The sequence below is a fragment of the Fringilla coelebs genome (genome assembly GCF_963513975.1).
Source record: "Fringilla coelebs genome assembly, chromosome: 9".
Lineage (NCBI taxonomy): Eukaryota > Metazoa > Chordata > Aves > Passeriformes > Fringillidae > Fringilla > Fringilla coelebs.
In genome coordinates this window covers 18,141,251-18,160,030 of record NC_140067.1, presented here as the reverse complement: position 1 = coordinate 18,160,030, position 18,780 = coordinate 18,141,251, and the positions used below count along the sequence as shown (strand labels likewise).

Here is an 18,780-nt window from a genome sequence, read left to right as displayed (position 1 = left end):
GGGTTGGTGATATGTAAATCCCAACACTTATATAAGTTCCACATGCTGTCAATTTGCCATTTATTTGTCAATTTAAAACTCCTCTGTGATTATCCAAAATCTAATTTATTTCTGGATGTTTTTTCACATGTCTTTTCTCTTTTTTTTTCTTTTTTTTTCAATATTAATTGAAACTGCATATTTTGATATTTGGCAGAGTTGTTTATTCTTTTCTCACTTGTCTGTAATATTAGAAATTGTGCTCCATGTGGCTATGTGCCCTGGATCTTTTGTTTTCAGTTGCAGTTTTGTACAGTTCCCACAGATGTATTTGCCTACCTCAGGTTGCCTCCTTATTGCTTTAATTTCTTTCCTTACATGATCCCATGTTTTTCTTCCTAATAATTTAGTTCTTTGTCTTTCAGGGCCTATACCACAATATTCAGTCACCATTTATCTGCTTATTTTATTTCCTCCTCTTTTTATTCCGGAAGCCTCGCTGTAGAGATTGTTTGGTAGTTCAAACATTCTGGCATAGCTCTCTTAGCTAAGGCATGACATGCTGTTCCACCTGCTGGAAAAATATCCACAGAGATCCTCAAGCTTAAATTCCTTTTGTTTGAATTTTTTTCACCCTTGTTGGTACAGATACATTTACATGGTCTTTTGCACATACATATATGCAAGTCTTTTTTGCTGATGTGTAAGTACCCATCTAAAAGCCAGCATTGTGGGAGGCATTAGCCACATTTAGTCCAGTGTTGTGATAAATCTCTAAAAGCCTCTTGGGAGGTGAGGAATATTGAAGTAAGTACAGCTCTATTTTGCCATAACTATTTTGTACCATTTGGATCCTCCCTGGCATGTATCTGTGTGTTTAACATGAGTAGTTTTACCTTGTGCTTGCCTGCCTGGAAAAGACCATATTGTAATCTTCATCGTAAATGGGGAGATGTTGCATATTTAGGTGGATCTATGCATGTGTCTCCCCTAATTTATGGAGTCTAAGGCTGATTCTCCTAAGTATATACTCAAAAATGAATCACAGAAATAATCTCCCCTGCAATAGCCCATAATGGTCTCTCCTCTCCTCTCCTCTCCTCTCCTCTCCTCTCCTCTCCTCTCCTCTCCTCTCCTCTCCTCTCCTCTCCTCTCCTCTCCTCTCCTCTCCTCTCCTCTCCTCTCCTCTCCTCTCCTCTCCTCTCCTCTCCTCTCCTCTCCTCTCCTCTCCTCTCCTCTCCTCTCCTCTCCTCTCCTCTCCTCTCCTCTCCTCTCCTCTCCTCTCCTCTCCTCTCCTCTCCTCTCCTCTCCTCTCCTCTCCTCTCCTCTCCTCTCCTCTCCTCTCCTCTCCTCTCCTCTCCTCTCCTCTCCTCTCCTCTCCTCTCCTCTCCTCTCCTCTCCTCTCCTCTCTCAGTACCTCAGAGAATATTCTCATATTAAGTAAATTTTAGTTTTTAGGTATGGGGAGAAATCCTAGAAATCCAAACTTCTCTTTCTGTCCCCGCTCTGACTGTGGCAGAAGGACTGCCTCAAGTGCCTCAGCAACATAACAGAATAGAAGGGACCAACAGTGACCATCTAGTCCAACTGCCTGACCAAAAGATAAAGCCTGTCGTTAAGGGCATTTGTCCAAATGCCTCTTAAGCAGGCTTTGACCACCTCTCTGGGAAACTGTTCCAGTACATGACCAACCTCTCAGTAAAGAAATGCTTTCTACTGTCCAGTGTGACCCTCCCTGGCACAGCTTTGAACCATTCCTACGTGTCCTATCACTGAATACCAGGGAGAAGAGATCACCAGCTCTCTCTTCCTTTCCCCCACTCAGGAAGCTGTAGAGGGCAAACTACAAACTAGACACGCCCGAAGTCCTCTGCTGCTCCTCACAGAACATGCCAGCCCTTTCCCCAGCTTTGTTTCCCTGCTCTGGATGCACTCAAGTACCTTCCCATGGTTCTGAAGTGGTGGGGCCCAGAGCTGCAGGCAGCCTGCCAGGTGAGGCTTGGGCAGTGCTGCACACAGTGGGATGCTCGCCTCTTCTGGCCGGCTGTGCCATGTTTGCTGCAGCTCAGGACATGGCTGTGCCATGTTTGCTGTCCCCAGGGCACGGCTGTGCCACGTTTGCTGTCCCCAGGACACTGCTGTGCCATGTTTGCTGCCCAGGACACGGCTGTGCCATGTTTGCTGTCCCCAGGACACGGCTGTGCTGTGTTTGCTGCCCCCAGGACACGGCTGTGCCATGTTTGCTGCCCCCAGGACACGGCTGTGCCATGTTTGCTGCCCCCAGGACACTGCTGTGCCATGTTTGCTGTCCCCAGGACACGGCTGTGCCACGTTTGCTGTCCCCAGGACACGGCTGTGCCATGTTTGCTGTCCCCAGGACACGGCTGTGCCACGTTTGCTGCCCCCAGGGCACGGCTGTGCCCTCTGGGATGTCCGGGCACAATGCTGACCCACACGAGCTGTGCCCAGCAGCACCCCCAGATCCCTTCTGCTGCTCTGGCTGTATTCCTGCCTGGTGTTGCTCTATCCTGAGTGCAGAATCTGACGCTTGGACTTGTTACATTTGCTGCCATTAATCACTGCCCAGTGCTCCGGGGCACTCTGCTCCTGTTGGTAACACTGGAGAGGCTGCGTATTCCACATCGTGGCTGATTAACTGGAACAGCACCACAGTAGTGATGGAGGCTAGTTAGTTTGCCTCTGATCAGGACAGTTCCATGAGCTGTCAGTGGTGTCTCCCACCCTGTTTTCCCTTGCAGCTTTCTTTAATCTAGAATGTCTCTGTTGGCAAGATCAGCAAAAGTTACTTACTTTGATAAGCTCTTGTCAAACTGCATTTTTTTCACTGCGATAGTACCTGTTCATCTAGTTTATAAAATACCTACAAGTTCCTTGGATTTTAATTTAGTTTAAATGAAAACTTGTATCAACTCTACGGTCTTCTGGTCCTAAGCTTCCTGAAATAAACTCAAGCATATTAAGCAACATCATAACTAAACCAGAAAATTGAGACGCTTTGTTCTGCTTTACCTTTTCTGAACATTGATCACTGTATTCCAGCCCTTTATTTTTTGCTCTATTTAGCCACTTTATGGCTAGTTAATTTCAGAGCTCTCTTATGTCAGAGGCCTCTGTCAGAGGCCTTGTCAAACATTAAAATTACTGGGGTTTTGGTTTTTTAAGAGGGTTTTTTTAAAATTTATTACTTCACAGTCTTCATAAAGAATTGTGATCAATACAAGAAGCATAATTTTCATTATAGAAACCATATTGAATTGTGACACAGAGGTTCATTTAAATGGGCAACACTCACAGGCAAGCAGTGTGATTTTTTGGGATTGTCCTGTGTACAGGCAATAATTCAAATCAATGATGTGGGTCCTTTCCAACTCAGGATATTGTATGATATGGTATGATTCAATGATTTGAATTATTTTCTAAGGCCCACTTTACCTAGTATTACAGCTGTTATGCTGAAAACAAGGCTTAGAGGTCCCTAAATTTCAGAGTACCTTTAGTAGCCTTTTTTAAGTATTGGCAAAATGTCTGTAATCTTTCAAGAAACATTAGTTTTATGTATTTTTTTAAGCTACTTTACTGTAAATTGACCTTGGTCCTGTACCCTCAGATTCTGGTGATTTTTTATTTTTTAATCCATAGTTTTATTTATAACGTTTCTTCTTTTCATCTCTCACTCTCTGACCATGCCTCACCTTTATTGCTGAAAAAGATCAGGTGGAAGGCAGGTACTTTCCTAACGTGTGTTCCCTTTGACTTGCTTCATGGCATGCAGTACCTGCACTGTGCATGGCTCTCTAATCAGAGGCCTGTGATGTTCACCATCTCTAGAACACAGCATGGTCCTTCACAAAGCATCTGCATGAAGATGGACACAGCAGGCCTGCAAGGACCAGAGCTGAACCATGAATTGTATTTACAAATAGAGGTTCACTAATATGATGACTAATGAAAAGCTGATCATCATAAAATGGTGGATATATTAACATTAAAATGCACCTATTGTAGCATTGCAAAACTAATATCCTGCTGAACAGATCTTCTCCTTGTTTATACTCAAACCCACATCTGCTTAGCTTAGTGACAAAAAGAATTTCTTTCCTGTATTCATTAGTAACATAAAACTAATGGATTCTGCTCTGATTCTCTCCATAGCAACTGAATTCCCTGACAGTTCCAGTTGCAGGACTACCTTCCTTTCCCAGTATTTTCAGTTATGTTGAGAAGAGGACAGCACAGCAGTAATCAAAAAGAGTACTCTAGGTCCCTGCTGTCACAGAGGTGCAGATTTAGCTTCCAGTTTGTGGGTTTTTTGGGTTGTTTTGTTGTTTTTTGGGTGTCTTTTTTTTGTTTTTTGTTTTTAAATTGCCGCTGCTAATGCATGAGCCAGAAAGAGCACAGCTTGACTTTCAGAACCTGGCTTCTGTTTGCAGGTCTGGCAGTTGGCAAAAAAAAAAAAAAACAATAATCTGTAAACAGTGCAAATTTGATCTGGAGGCCATTGAGATATACCAAGTGTGGAATCCCATAGTGCCATTTTAGACAGTTGCTGTTTGGAGTGAAACTGCTTTAAACAGTGAAAGCTGATTATTTCTTGCTGCACTGTTTATTTTGTTCCAAGCATTTATGATTTGAGAAAACAAGAAGCTCTGAGATGCTGTAAAAGAGTGCACCTGCAGAACATCTTTTAAGTACCATTGCTTTTTTAGCCAATAATATCCTGAAACTTTGTAAACGAATAAATATACAGTCTTTGCTTGAGAGAAAGAAGTGATTAAAAGACACAACAGCAATGAGTGTAAATGAGTAGTAAATCATTGACACAGTCTTTTGAAATCACTTTCAAGCCTCTAAAGTGCCATCATGCTCCCTATTTGGGATTTTAAGTCCCCAAATGTGTATTTTTGTGAGCTGTGAGAAGTGAGACTTGGTTAAAAATGCAGAAATCACCATGCCTTATCCGTTGTTTTTGTTATTCCCTTTGTAAGTTTGTAGCTGGAAAAATCAATTTTGATCATGTTGTTTCAAGCAACCATTTCCTGAGCTATCTAATGCTACCCCAAACCTTGGACTGTCTCCCCCATCTCCTCCAGCTGTTTCCTTGGAAGGGCATTAACCACCTCACTCCTTTCCTATTTAAAAAGCCTCTTCTAATTTCTAGCTTTGAATTTATTCATGGCTGGCTTACAATCGAGTGTTCTTGTGCCAACATTTTCATTTAACTTAAATAGTCCTTTTTCCTCCCTGATGCATATATATAGAGATCCATTATATTCCTGCTCTGCCATCAGCTTCCTAGGCTAAACATCTTGTGAGGTTCTTGTTGTCTTCTCTCATAAGCAAGACACTCAATTCCATGGTTACTGGAGTAGTACATCTCTGCAACCCACTTGAGCTCTGTGGGCTTTGTTAACATCCAAACAATATTTAAAGAATATAAATGTGAGTCCAGAACGTCCCTGAGAAAATGACCTCTGCTTTTTTAACATATGGTTTTTTAGACTGAAAAGCTCTTCACTATTAGGAATCTCCCCCTGTTGATACTTTTGCAACACGGGCAGGCAGTGGAAAGCCACTCAATTGTATCTTGTGCAGGTTTTACATAATTTCTTTACATTCTTGAGCACACAGCTCCTCACTTGCAGGCAATGTGGATTTGTGGCAGTGGAATGTTTGGGGGCTGTATGCACACAAGAGAGGCTTAAGGATACTTAGCCTTGCTGGGGCCAGCAGATCACACAAAAACACGTGTATTTTGAAACCTGCAGCAGGTTCAAAATTCAAGGCTTGTCAGCAGACAAGCCTACATGAGAGCTGAAACAAACTGGAGCTGAAGTCTAAAGTCTACCACTACAGTATTTCAGCTGACACAGAAGACTGCAGACACCTGAAAACTGCTGTAAATCCAGTAAACCCATTTTCTGATTAAGAACTGGAAATGAAAAGATGGGGGTGTAAGCAGTTCCTAGGAGATCACACTTTATTTAGTTACCATAGTTCATCAGTGGAGTCACAGTAAAGGGCTTCCATGTTCAAGTCTGGTTCTAGTAAAGTGCATTAGCTGAAACACTTTCATAGTAGTTAATTGACCTTTTACAGTAGTTTAAGCTAACAGGTTTTGCTTCAAATTTGCAGTGATTTTGGACCATGCACAAAATCAGCTTGCACAGCTCGAGTGATGAGTGTTAACTCATTAAGCTGTGATAACTTGCTCACAGTCATCTGTCCATGCTCATCATGCTGCCTTTAGCAATGTGCCATAGCTGTTTTATGCTGGAAGAGCATTAATGTTCTCTGCATGTTGCTGAGAAGAACTTGAAGGCTTTTAGCATCGAATGAATGCAACCAAGGTATTTCACATGGCAGCAGCTATGGTTTTTGGCAGAGAGAAAACATTTGAGTGTTTTTGGAACAAGGAAACAGTACAATTTGCCAGTCTTTCTTCCTGGGCATAGGATTTGGTTGAATTTTCTAGCTCAACAGTCACTAAGAGAAACATCACAGATCCTAATACTGCATCCAGTGAACAAAGAAATTTGTCTCTTTGCATAAAGATACTATTGTATGAGTGCTGAAGACCCGGTAGACCTCCTTCTTTCAAAGTAGTGCTGGGTTTTCAAGTTCTTAGCAGACTAGGAAGACAAAGTTGGACTCATTTCTGACTTTAATTTATATAGCAGAAATTTTTGGTGTATGCTGTGCTGCTATACACCTTTTGCAGCGCTATGTGTAAGGTTGATGCAGCAAGTTCCTACTTGTGAAGTTAACAGATCTTGCAGGATTAGACCCAGAGCCTACTTCTGTGCAGTATTTGCAATAAATTGATGATCATGTCATTTGTGCACCTTGCTAAAGAGAGAAGAGCTATTATTGTTCTCTCTCAGTTTTTTCTTTCCTTGCTGTGAGTTCTTAAATCTGTGCTAGTGAGAAATGACCAAAGATGCTCTGATTATAGCATGTCACTCCTGTTTATATTCTATTTTGTTCCTTGAAGTTTCACTCAATCATGGCAAAACAACAGTAAAATGTTGTTTTGCAAAATCAAGTACTAAATGTGTAACCTATTTGTAGAACGTGTTTGTACACAATGTGTACTTCTAGTACTGCCTAGATTCAAAATGTGCCTGTATGGAAAATGCTTTGTGTTTTACAGGGGGTAAAGCCCATGATCAGCTATTTGGAAATTTATAAGAAAAATCCTAACCATCATCAGAATGCATGGCCAAATCTTCCTCATTGAAGCTCCAGTGCAGCTGTAGAGACTGCCTAGGTATCTTATAAACCAGTCAATAACTTTTTTTTCCCCCCCCAGGATGTAATTGGAAAAGCACTGCAGTATATTGGAACATATGGTGATCTGTGCAACACAGAGCAAGTTGTGGCTCTGATTGACGAGGAAATGTGTATCAACTGTGGCAAATGCTACATGACCTGTAATGATTCTGGCTACCAGGTAAGAGCACAGCTGTAATTAGCAGAAAGGCACAATGAGTTATCTTTCTGCTGCTGGGAAGAAAGAATTCACCTTCTGTTAATGAGCAGGTGGTAAAAACAGATGCCTAAAATGTCGAATTCAAAGCCCATCATGCTCCCAGGCTCTGGCTCACAAGCCGTGCCGGAGCAGGGCTGGTCCTGGGGGGCTGCACAGACCACGCCACTGTCACAGGGCCCTGACTGCAACTGGGACTCTTTTTTAAGGGGAAGAAATGAAGAAGCCCCAAGTTGAATGACAGTAAATGTAGCTCTTGATGGTTTTCAGTTTCATGATGGAGAAAGGGAAGAACACATCCCTTCCCAAGGGGATGTGGGGAGACATGGGCCGGTCTTATTGCCAAACGTTTTTAAGAAACCCAGTTCTTGTTCCCTCAGAGTAACCAAACTAATTCAGGTCTCAGGCAGATGGGGTTTTGTTTTGATCTTGATTGAGTTACAAATCCAGGATAACTGCCAGGGTTTTTCGAGCAGCGGGTTGAAGCTTGCAGAAATCATTGTGACCAGAAAATGGCACAATTTTGAGCTGAGGCTCCTATTTGCAGCAAAGTATTTCTGATTGCTCAATATGGTAGCAAGTTGTATGAAATACATCAGCATGTCTAGATGCCAATCCATGCCATGTCCACTGGAGCTGATGGAGTGGTCTGCAGTAAAAAAGACAGTACAGGAGGATTCATTTTCTTTAAGAAAATCAAAATATGGTCTAGCATAACTTTCATGGAATTCAATATGCAGCAAGCAATAATTTCTACATGAAAATAGCTTGTCAAAAACAAACACAGTTATTTAGCACCAAGTGTCCTCTGGACACTGTGAGTTTTTGTTTGTCTTGAATTCAGTCTAACCAATAATAGGTCTGACGACTTGAGCTACATAAAGTCACAGAAAGAAGTCTTCCATTGCAAATCCACTGCATTTGAAACAAGTATGTCAGAGCAAAGGGTTTTTCCACTGATAGAAGAAAATTATTGGTGTCTTTTCCCAAAAATAGATTACTACAGTAGACTTTTAACTGTCTAAATTTCTTTGTGACATTGCAATCTTCACCTTTCCCCTTACGTCCGATTTATCAGGAGAATTATATTTTTCATATAACCATTAGAGACCAAAATATTGGATTTGGATTTAGTAAATTTTATTTTCTGTAACTGGAAATAAAAATCAGCACCAAAAGAACCGAAGTTTAAACCCCCAGAAGGTTTTCTAAGCACAAAAGAAAAATGCTTTTTCCTTATTTAATTAGGGAAATTGAAAAGAAATTAATTGAACAGAATTGCAAAGGAATTATTAATTGCAAACAAATCAACAACAACCCCCCTCACCTTCAAAACGGCATCTGCTTTATGCTTCCCTTTGTTTCAGAAATATCCATGCTGCTCTACACAGCTGTAACCTTGGATGACTCCAAGAGAAAAGCTTTCCTTAATTTAAAGTCAGCACTGTAGTCCTGACTTGCTCTCCCTCTTTGAACTCCCTTTCAAGATGTGCATTGTTGTTAGGGAGAAAGAAAGGAGTCCTCCTTAAATACTCACGAGCCAGAGCTCTCTTTGTGCTCAAGCTAAAGTAAAACTCAGAGATCCAGAGCAGTTACTACACACTTCATGCCCTTGCTGGTTGCTACAGCAACTTCTGTGCCTTCCTAGTACTGAAACCCCAAATGCCTCAAATCTGCCGTAGGAGCCAACCTGCAGCAGCACCAGTACTTCCCCTGCCTCCCCCAGATGCTGGCAGTGGTTAAGGAGATTTGCTAAGGCGCTGCTTGTTTGTCAGAGTTCAACTTTCAGACCTGATTATCCCTCCTAAACTCTTCAAAGTGGATATTCAGTGTTTCTGGTGCTTTTAAAAATATTTTACTTTTCCAGTCTTCTTAGATATTGACACTTTGCGGTTGCATGAAGCTTTTGTTTTTGCTTTTAATTGCCATTTCCATTATAACCAGGAGCTTGTATCATTGAGACTGCAACTGTTATTTCACATTCAAATACACTTATCACCCTAATTGGTAATGAGGATTCACTGCATGGAACGTGAGAACTAAAGCAAGCTCTGCCTGCCCCAAACTCTGATATTTCTTTCAAAGATTTGCAAAGGAAAGTAATCGCACGAGGCACAATAAGCTGTGTTTTTCTCTGCTGTTTATTAAATGAGATTGTTTGTGCTGTGCTCAGAATAAAAGTCAAAAGAATGCCTTGAGATGGGCATTGTGGTGAAGGTGTACAGGTGTGGTCTGGTGTGTCCTCTAAACCAATAACCCCAGCACACTGCTACCTTAGGAAATACTTCCTTTACATCAAGGAGAAATACCCTCTGGGAGTTTAGATATCATGGAGCTAACTCCTCCTTTCGTAACCAGCCCCTGTGGCCCGTGAGCTTTTGCCGAGGTGTAATTTGGCCCACCTCTCTAATTTCAGTGTCTGGAGAGGGGTTGTTTTTGTTCCCTGCCCGTGGAACAGTCGCTATAGCTGCAGTGCCGAATCACACCGAGGTGTCTCCAAGCGTTGCAGCGCAGGAAACGCTCCCGCTCGGATGGGAGCAATTCTGACCTTTCCTGCACGTGCCATCAATAATGTTTATTCCTGCTTGCAGGCTATCCGGTTTGATCCCGACACGCACCTGCCCACGGTTACTGACAGCTGTACGGGCTGCACCCTGTGTCTCAGCGTGTGCCCTGTCATCGACTGCATCCGCATGGTTTCCAGGACAACCCCCTACCAGCCCAGGCGCGGGCTGCCCTTGGCCGTGAACCCCGCGCGCTGAGGCCCCGCAGCCCAGGGCAGCTTCACCCTTCTTTGATGCCATTGATTTGCTTTCTAATTAGCCCTTGCAAATCTACTCCTATAAAAAACGTTGTACCCTTAGATGGTACCGTGAACGCTGCTTTCCAATTACTCTTCTTGCAACATTTAAGTTTGGAAATTACAGAAAGGTGGTGGTGGCTGTCAGTTGTCCACTATTTGAAGTGTGACTTTCTTGTTACAATTCGTGCTGTGATTTCAAAACTTCTCTATAGACTCTTTAATCTCTGTGTATTTTCTGGCTGGAAATATAATTAAGAAAGCATTTTTAATGAACCACAAATCAATGTACAAGCTAACTGTTTTCAAGGAGAGCATTTTGTAATTAAACATTACATTTAGTTTTAAAAGAGTTTCTTAGAAGATGTAATTAACTACCATAGCATGCAAACAAAGAGATGTGGCTTCTATTTTTCTATAGACAGAAATGAAAGAGAGTTTAAAATAGGATTTAAGAACTGGATTAATCACTTTCAACTACTACAACATATGGTAGTGTATTTTTATAATCCTTTCTAATTCTTTTTCACACTAGTCACTTTATAGAATAAATTTGCTTTGCACTGACACATGCTGGACTCTTCAGATTTGTGTGTTGCATTGGTGGTTTGATCGTTACTTTCCCCCCTCAGTGAACACTTAAAAATCTCTGCGAGCAGTTAAAATGGCTTATTAGGAAGTCCAGGTTGTGCTTCAGAATTCTGAGAAGCAACATTTTTTGCTCCAAGCTCATCCTCTAAATAACTTTTTAATTGTGCCAATTAATGTTCCAGAATGTACACGTTTCAGGTCAGAGATCTGATTGCGTGCAAACGGACTACACACCCTGCAGCTGTGTTTGCCAAACACAGACACACAGGGGAAACTGGCAAGGTGATTTCTCCCAGTGCTGTGTATAGTTCTAGCAGTTTCACAGCCAAAAATAACTACAGATTCATCTGTCTTACTAAACAGTATCTCAATTTTAATCCATTTTTCACTCACAGTAGGAACTTTCTAATATGAACATATTGCTGTCTGCTTTACTCCACTTAAGAATATAAAGCCTTTAGTTTCATAACAATAATAAATGATCTATCAGTTCAATTTCTTATACCATATATTGTGAGCAGCAAAAGCTTTGATTAAAAAGATACCCTGGCTTTTGTTTCTTGATTTATGAATTGAACACTGAATTATAAATAAATGTTGAAACCAGCTTGGGGATGTTTGTGGTTTTTCTTCTTGCATTTACTAAACAGATTTTCTTTGTAGAGCCTTGTCAGTTGTTTCATAATCTCTAAGATTCACTCCAGGAACCATTAATGAGTTAACTCACATGTACATTATTCCATTGATTGCCTAGAGTGCAGAATGTATCATGCTCTTTGCCCCTCTCTGGCACCTCTTTGTCTGCCTTTGGCTTCCCCCCACACACAATGTAAATTTGAACATTTTCAAGTGTCATTTCATTTAGTGTCCTTGCTCCACCAACGCTGTTTTGCTGGTGCTCTGGGCTTGCTGGCAGGCTCAAGTCCAGTGTCTCCACCATTATATTTCTCTTTGTATTTTAATTTTCCTTTTTATCAGTGTGGATTTTTCAGACTCAGATGAAACAGGAACAGATGGTCATACTGCTTAAAAAATATTTGCTTGCAACTTCTTTAAAGTTCCCAGTCTTGCAGTAGTTTCTTATCTTACGTGAGCTGCTGTGGACTCACAGGAAGAACAAGTTGTTTTGTGAATGTTGGTGACAAAGTTTGGAGAGTCTCTACATGTACTGCTTGTCCCTCTGCTGAGGAACTGCCTAAGAAGCAGCATGCCCTTGAGTGGGGCAGAAAAAGACATCAAAATCAGATGGTCTGAAAATAACATTTTATCTTCTCAGGCAGCAGATGCAAGGAAAGGTAGCTGTCTTCTCCCAGGCTGTTACCATGTACTTCTTATTCTACATCCTGCCTGCCACGAGCCCTGTGGCTGAGCAGGGCAGCCTCTGCAGGTCTTCTGTTCCTGCATCCCCTGACCCAATTATCCTCCTGTCCTGAAGGTATCACATCTGGTAGTGTTTGGTTTCTTTGAAATACAGGACAATGCCAAGAGACCTAATTTAAGTATCTTACCACAGGTACCTGATGAATGTAGCAGCAAAATCAGAGCTTTTCCAAGAATATTCAGTAGTCACAGGACATTCAGTATTCCTTGGTGGCTGTGAAGCAATCTTTGGAGAGGTAAAGGCATTCAAGACTATAATTTGTTTACTAAAGGAGGACTAATGTTAGAGAGGCCTCTTTCTTACTACCCAGCCTCTGCCCCACTCTTGTTCTGTCAAGGCAGTTAACAGTTTCAGGAAATACATTCCCAAATGCATTTCTTTCTGACTCTGACAGTCAGCAATAAATCTGTGTGTTGCATGAACTCGGAGAAATGGCCACATTTAGGCTATTTAAGTCTCCTGCAGGAATATCTGAAGTCATCAGGGTAAGGCAAGGTGTAAACATCAGGGGAGAGAGCCACAAAGGACATATCTCTGGGGTTTATATGTTTTTCACATTGGTCTTGGGGAATCGTCCCATTTAAGAGCCAAGGAAACAAATTAGAAAAATCTGGTCTAGTCTGCAAATTCTGTAGCCAGTTATTAAAAAAGAGATATGAATTTTCAAAGTGTAAGAGGTTCCAAATTAAGCTCATATATTTCAGTGATTTAGTTGCACATTTAAGGAATTATGTATTATTAAAGACATGATGGTTGACGTCCTCCAACCCTAGCCCTTGCAGTTTCTAGATATGTTGTGCTATTGATTATTATTATAAAATACTGTGAACTATATTTGACAAATTAAATTATGATAGAAGTGCTCATCCTCTAGTAGCACATTCTTATTCATGTCATATTCCTAAACAGAAAATGCTCCCCATGTTTAGTGGATGCTCTGCAGGCCAAAAATTACTTGAAAAAGCTGCCAAATATGCTTGTGTGAATCCCAAAGCACCCATGTTCACTAGAAAAAAGAGATGTTTTGCCTCGCTAACAGAATATACAGGCAGTTTGGGTTTTGGCCTCTAGGATGAGCTGACATAATATATCCCAGGCATTGGATTGGCAACATTAATGGGCACATTTAAAAAATCACACAGGATTTTTAAAATACATAATTTCCTGATTTAAAATGGAATAATCATCTGATCTCGTAGCAAAATTAAAACTAGTCTTTGCATGAATCTGCTGGGCAGCCTGTGTGTGCAGTGCTGAAGCCCTGCACGTGTACCCTGCTGCTTGCTCGGATCCTTTACCAGTTGCTAGAGGAAGCTTTTTTAGCAGCCATCCATTTGTTCAGTTCGTAAAATTTAACAGGAGCAAAATGTAAGTTACACACCTAGAACTGCTGCTCTTTGTTGTGTCCTGGAGGACACAGAGCTCTGGGAGAGGTGGCTTGGCAGCCACTGAGTGGCTCAGTGTCATTTCTGCAGCCTGCCCACCTCACAGTGCCCACTGCTGTCACCTTTGGCTCCTCCAGCTTTGTTGTCTTTAAGCCTTTTATCTCAAGGTGGCAAAAGCGACTGCTAGATTCAAGGCAAATTACCCAAACCCCAGCTGAATTCCATCAACCTCATGCCTCATAAAACCACTTTGTTTAACACAATCCAAGACTGTAGCCTCAGAAATAAAATGTTAAGCATAGATATTTCCTATCAATAAGATCTTGCCAATGCATTCTGTAAGTATGTTTCATTATTTATCTACTGTAACATCAGATTGGACGTGTTGTTAAAATTTTATATTTTTCAACGATTCCTAGTAGAAAATATTTTTTAGATAAAATATTTATTTTATTGGCAGAGGTTTCACTTCACCAGGCAGCTCCACTTCTTTGATGAACTGTGGAAGATAGGTTTTCATTGGCAACATCTGGTAACCTGGCAGACGCTCTCGGCAGCTGGATTGGTAACTTCAGAGTTGCTTCTGGGTCTTTCATATAATTAGTCTGCTTATGGGCCATCTGGGTTGCTTTGTTTCTGCTGTTGCCATTTCCTTTCTTTTCTGAGAAACTAATCTTTCCAGTTGTTACTCCAGGAGATCAATTTTTAATAACTCCTCTTCAGGTTAGTCTGCTGATCTTGTGCAAACATCCACGCTGGCCTTGCCCAGGAGTAGAGATCCTGCTTTTATCCCTTCTTTCTCAGCGGTCTGAATCTGCCCAACATGATTTTTGTGATGTGGGAGCAGATCTTCTCATTGCTATCAAGCAGTGAAGCTGGAGGTCAGCTTGGCAAGTAAACACTATCCACCTCTGCTCAAAGAAAGCCACTCTCCCCATTTCTAGCTTAAGCACACTAAAGTTACAACAAGGAAATGCAATTGTTCCTTTTCTGTAAAAGAACTGCAAGTTATTAAGCTTTCCCATGGCATCTGGATGCTGGGGCAGCATATGGGAATGAGCTAGCCCTGAGCAGAACAAAGTCCTTTCTGCTCAGCAGCTGAACACTGTAGCCCTTCAGTTTGTCTATCCCTGGACAGATGCTAACAAACCGCTGAACTACTGGGGTTTCTTGTGGTGTGCAGAAATACCAACCCACCCATGTACCCTCAGGACTCAGTGCAGTGGGTGCAGGAAGATTCCTCGTGCTCTGCAGGGAGCTGCCTTTGCCCCCATGGCAGGGCTTTCTCTGCAGGGCACTGCAGCCTCACCTTCTGGAGGTGGAGGGCACCCAGAGCCCGTCTGCCTGCGCTGCAGGGGCCTTCCCACCTGCACTGGCAGGCAGGACCCTGAAGGGCAGCAGCTTAAAGCTGTTTCTCATCTGGTTTTGGGGTACTGTGTAAGGTCCAGGAGAATCCTAATAAATGATTTTCCTACGAGTTGACTAAAATAGTGGAAACCATTGATCTGCCTTGTCTTTTTGTAAGAAAGATCTCGCTGTAACAAAAGGGAGCCAAAGGAATGGGAGTGTTCCCGTGCTTGGTGAAGGGCTCCAGCCTGCAGAAAGCCCTGGGGCTGGGCAGTGCCATGACCCTCCCCAGCAGCCCCTTCCCCAGGGAGCCCTGGTTGTGCAGGGGCTGCCCCAGGCTCCTCTGCAGGGCAGTGTGGGCACTCCTCTTTCCTTTGCATTGGCTTCAGTAATTATAGTCTGTTCTCTGGCTGTTGGCAAGACCTGGGTCACCCTGCCCATGGCTTCTCATGTTAAACAAAAGCAAGCACTGCAGGATTCCTCGCTGAAACCTTACAGAATTATTATTTTTAATCAAAATCCCATGAAATGCAGGCAAAAAGAACGTGAAGTCTATTTTCCATCAGGTGAAATAGCTCTCAGGAAGGTGTCTGGGCTAGTGCTGCAGTGGTTACCCCTCCAGGCACCTGCTCCCTGAGTGTAGGAGCTGCCCATTGTAACGTTTGCTGCCTCACCCTCACACACAGAGCAGGCTCTTCAGGCGTCCCACACTGCACTCTGTGGATCCTGTGCATAGGGAAACCCCTTCTGTAAGTTTGTGAGGTGCCAACACATTTGCTGTTTTATGCTACTAGCCTATTTATTGGATTAGCTTGAGGATTTGATGCAAAAGCTGATGATGTTGAAAATACACATCACTTCATTGTGGCTAAGAAAATCAGCTTTAGAATTAGAGAGACCTTGTGTCTGGCATTATGTATGGCCCTTTAGCTTTTTAGCATGGCTGTTCCTTGTTGCTATAGCAACCGAATTAACCATTTCATTAATATAATGGAATAAAACACATTTATTCATTTTTGCGCTCACGGGTAATCCACATTCGGCTTTCAGCATACTTGTCAAGCTGTGCCCCTTTCACCTCAGCCCCAGATATTTCTTCAGCATTGCCAAAGGGTTTCTATTTGTATTTTTCCTTGTTGGAGAGAGAGTGAGCTGTTGGTTTTGAAGAACGTTATGGGTTTTGTAATTAAATTTACCTTCATTTCATTGGTTAGGTTCTGCTTAGTATCCCTCAAGTGGAAAAGCAGACTTCACAAGCAGCATTTGGTGCAGAGAAGAGGTGTTCTTCGCATCAGAAAAGAATAAATAGCTTGAAATAATGAAACCTGTGATCAGCTTGTGGGCTAAATTTGGCATGAGGTGTTCTACAGTAAATACTAACAGTGCTCAGCTCTGTGTGCTGCCCAAACAGTCGGGTGGCTGTTAAAAGCAGATGGAGTGCTACACTCTTTGTTTACTTTGGGTTTAATGCTGCCCAAGCCATGCCCACACACTGTAAGGGTTATTGAAATTATAGTTTAATTAGAATAATATGTCTGCCCATCAGCAGAAAGAAGCAGGGCTGCTCCCTGTGTGTGGCAGAGCAGGGCAGTGACAGCCCTGCCCACGCTGCTCTTCTGAAGCACTGCCATTCCCAGGGCTGTGCTTATGCCTGCTCCACAGCTCTGCCCAGGCTGGGATGAAGTGGGGCTTGGCTGAGACCCCACAACACTCCCTTGGCAGCCAGGGCTTTGGCCAGCAGTAACCAAAACAGGCCCCACAGTCAGCTGGAAAAGCTCTTTGGGACATGCTGTGCCAGGTGGCCATGGGGGCTGTGGGGACACAGAAGTAGCCAGGAGCTGGAGATCCCCTCAGCTCCAACTTGCTGTCTGCCATATTCTCCTCATGCCCTTGTTTCTCTTTGTATATGGAAAGCATCCTCTGAGCCCTCTAGAAGTAATCCAGCAGCAATAATGTTCATTTCACATACTGTGATGCTGTAGGCTACCACATGTTATGGTGATGTTTAGCCGTCGCATTGGTTGGTTTTGAGCAACTTGTCATCTGGTGTAAGTTTAGCCAGACCATCATATCATGTGATGGCTAACAGAGCTTGTGGCTTCAAAAACCTTGCATCCAACACTTTTTCCCCCACACAGAGGCTAATACTGGCCCAGGAATTAATATACATTACTTTTTTTTCCCCCAAAAAATCTTATTTTCTAGAACTTGGCATGCATTAAAAATGGCAGTTGGGTACTTTATACATTCAGCCAATGGGATGGAGTGACTGTTGCTTGCAGTTAAGTTTCTCTTTCTGATTATGTCATGTGAGAAACTGATAAAGGCCTCCAACACTACCTCCAAAGGAACATGCCTGCAGAATACAGATCTTAAAGCCTAGCTGGGGAGAGAAATGGTGTTGGAGGTACTATGGATGCACCCCCAAGATCCACAGCCAGAGCTGTCTGTAACTGCTGGGCTTTGGCAGCTGCACAGGGAACGGCAGGCAGGAGGTTCCAGCAGCCCCTACCCAGGGCATGAGAACATTTACCTGCTCTTCACCACAAGACTTGTACATCTGCTCTGCTTCAAGGAGTCTGCTCACAGGCACACAGAAAATCTGTACTTCTGTGCTGTGTCCTTACACACCGACACATACCCTCACTGCCATCAGCACCAACCCAGCCACATACCTGGGCAAGGACAAGGGAGAGGAAGGGGACCAAACCCAAATCACACAAGGGCCCTGATGGCACCAGAGTGGAGGTACGATGGTTATTTTCCTGTTGCAAGGACACAGCCCCAGAAGCTGCCCCCTGGGACAACAAGAGTCCCTTGGCATTTCTCTGTCACAGGAGACCCAGGCAGGTGTGTTACCTTGCCCCTTAGCTGGTAAGGCACAGCCTGTGTTGCCTGGGAGCAATAGGGCTTCATTTTTCTTCAGGATTTCCATTGTTTTTATTTCACTAAAAATACATTGGCTTACAAGAGAACTCCTCACTACGGATTCAGAAGCACATTCCTGTAGTGCAGATGTGTTCTGAGGGGGTGAATACAGGCACTCATCTGCCCTTCATTGCTCTGAAGACAGCAGCTCCCTGGCTCTTCACTTTTGCACATCATGGCTCCATGTCATGTCTGGAAGCTGGATGAGGAAACAAGCAGAATATTGGCTCTGTTTGGAAGGGGCTCCTCATCTCTGCCTGTCTGCTCTGAGCTGTGAGTGGAGTGTGTCAGAGGGCCCTGTGGTTCAGCGTGGTGTGTATGCAAATCCTTCTCCTGGCTGGTGTGCAATAATTACCTGTGATTATTGCACAGTTCAGCTCATGAGTCAGCCTAGCATGCTCACTGCCTCTGAAGCATCACTTCACCCTGCGCACCTTTCCTGACCTTGCACATCCTATTTCTTTACAGACACCAGTGCCTTCTGTCAGCTTTACACATTCATCACTCCACTTGCTCATTACCACACACCCCAAATCAAAATTAAGGTCACCTAAAGCCTTTTCAAAGCCCTGAGCTGTCTCAGGGCAGGATGTCTCAATGTCTCCCTCTGTTCTGCTAACCCTTGGCCAGCAGCCAACGCCCCTGGCCCGAGCTCTGCTTCTCTCAGGCCAAGTCCCCAGCCCTGTCTCACTGCAGGCTCTGAGCTGCTCAGCCAGCCATGCCACGGTGACAACAAGCAAAAGTCTCACCACTTACAGCTCCTGTGACACTTCCCAGATTTCTCTGACCCAGCTTTGGCACAGGGAAGCCCATGACATCAGCCAGCTGATCCTTTAAACGTGGCAGAAAGCAAGGAAACTCC

At 43.2% G+C, this 18,780-nt stretch overlaps 1 protein-coding gene across 2 annotated transcripts in view; it reads left to right on the top strand.

Moving 5' to 3' along the window:
* The window catches only part of DPYD (dihydropyrimidine dehydrogenase), a 335,424-nt gene extending 323,975 nt beyond the window's left edge, over positions 1 to 11,449 (top strand). For both annotated transcript variants that reach the window (XM_084211421.1, XM_084211420.1), the window contains 2 exons: positions 7,310 to 7,450; positions 10,078 to 11,449. In XM_084211421.1, the coding sequence (XP_084067547.1) occupies positions 7,310 to 7,450; positions 10,078 to 10,248 (312 nt within the window). In that variant the 3' untranslated portion in view covers positions 10,249 to 11,449. The remainder of the gene's footprint in view (positions 1 to 7,309; positions 7,451 to 10,077) is intronic.
* The last annotated feature ends 7,331 nt before the right edge of the window (positions 11,450 to 18,780 follow it).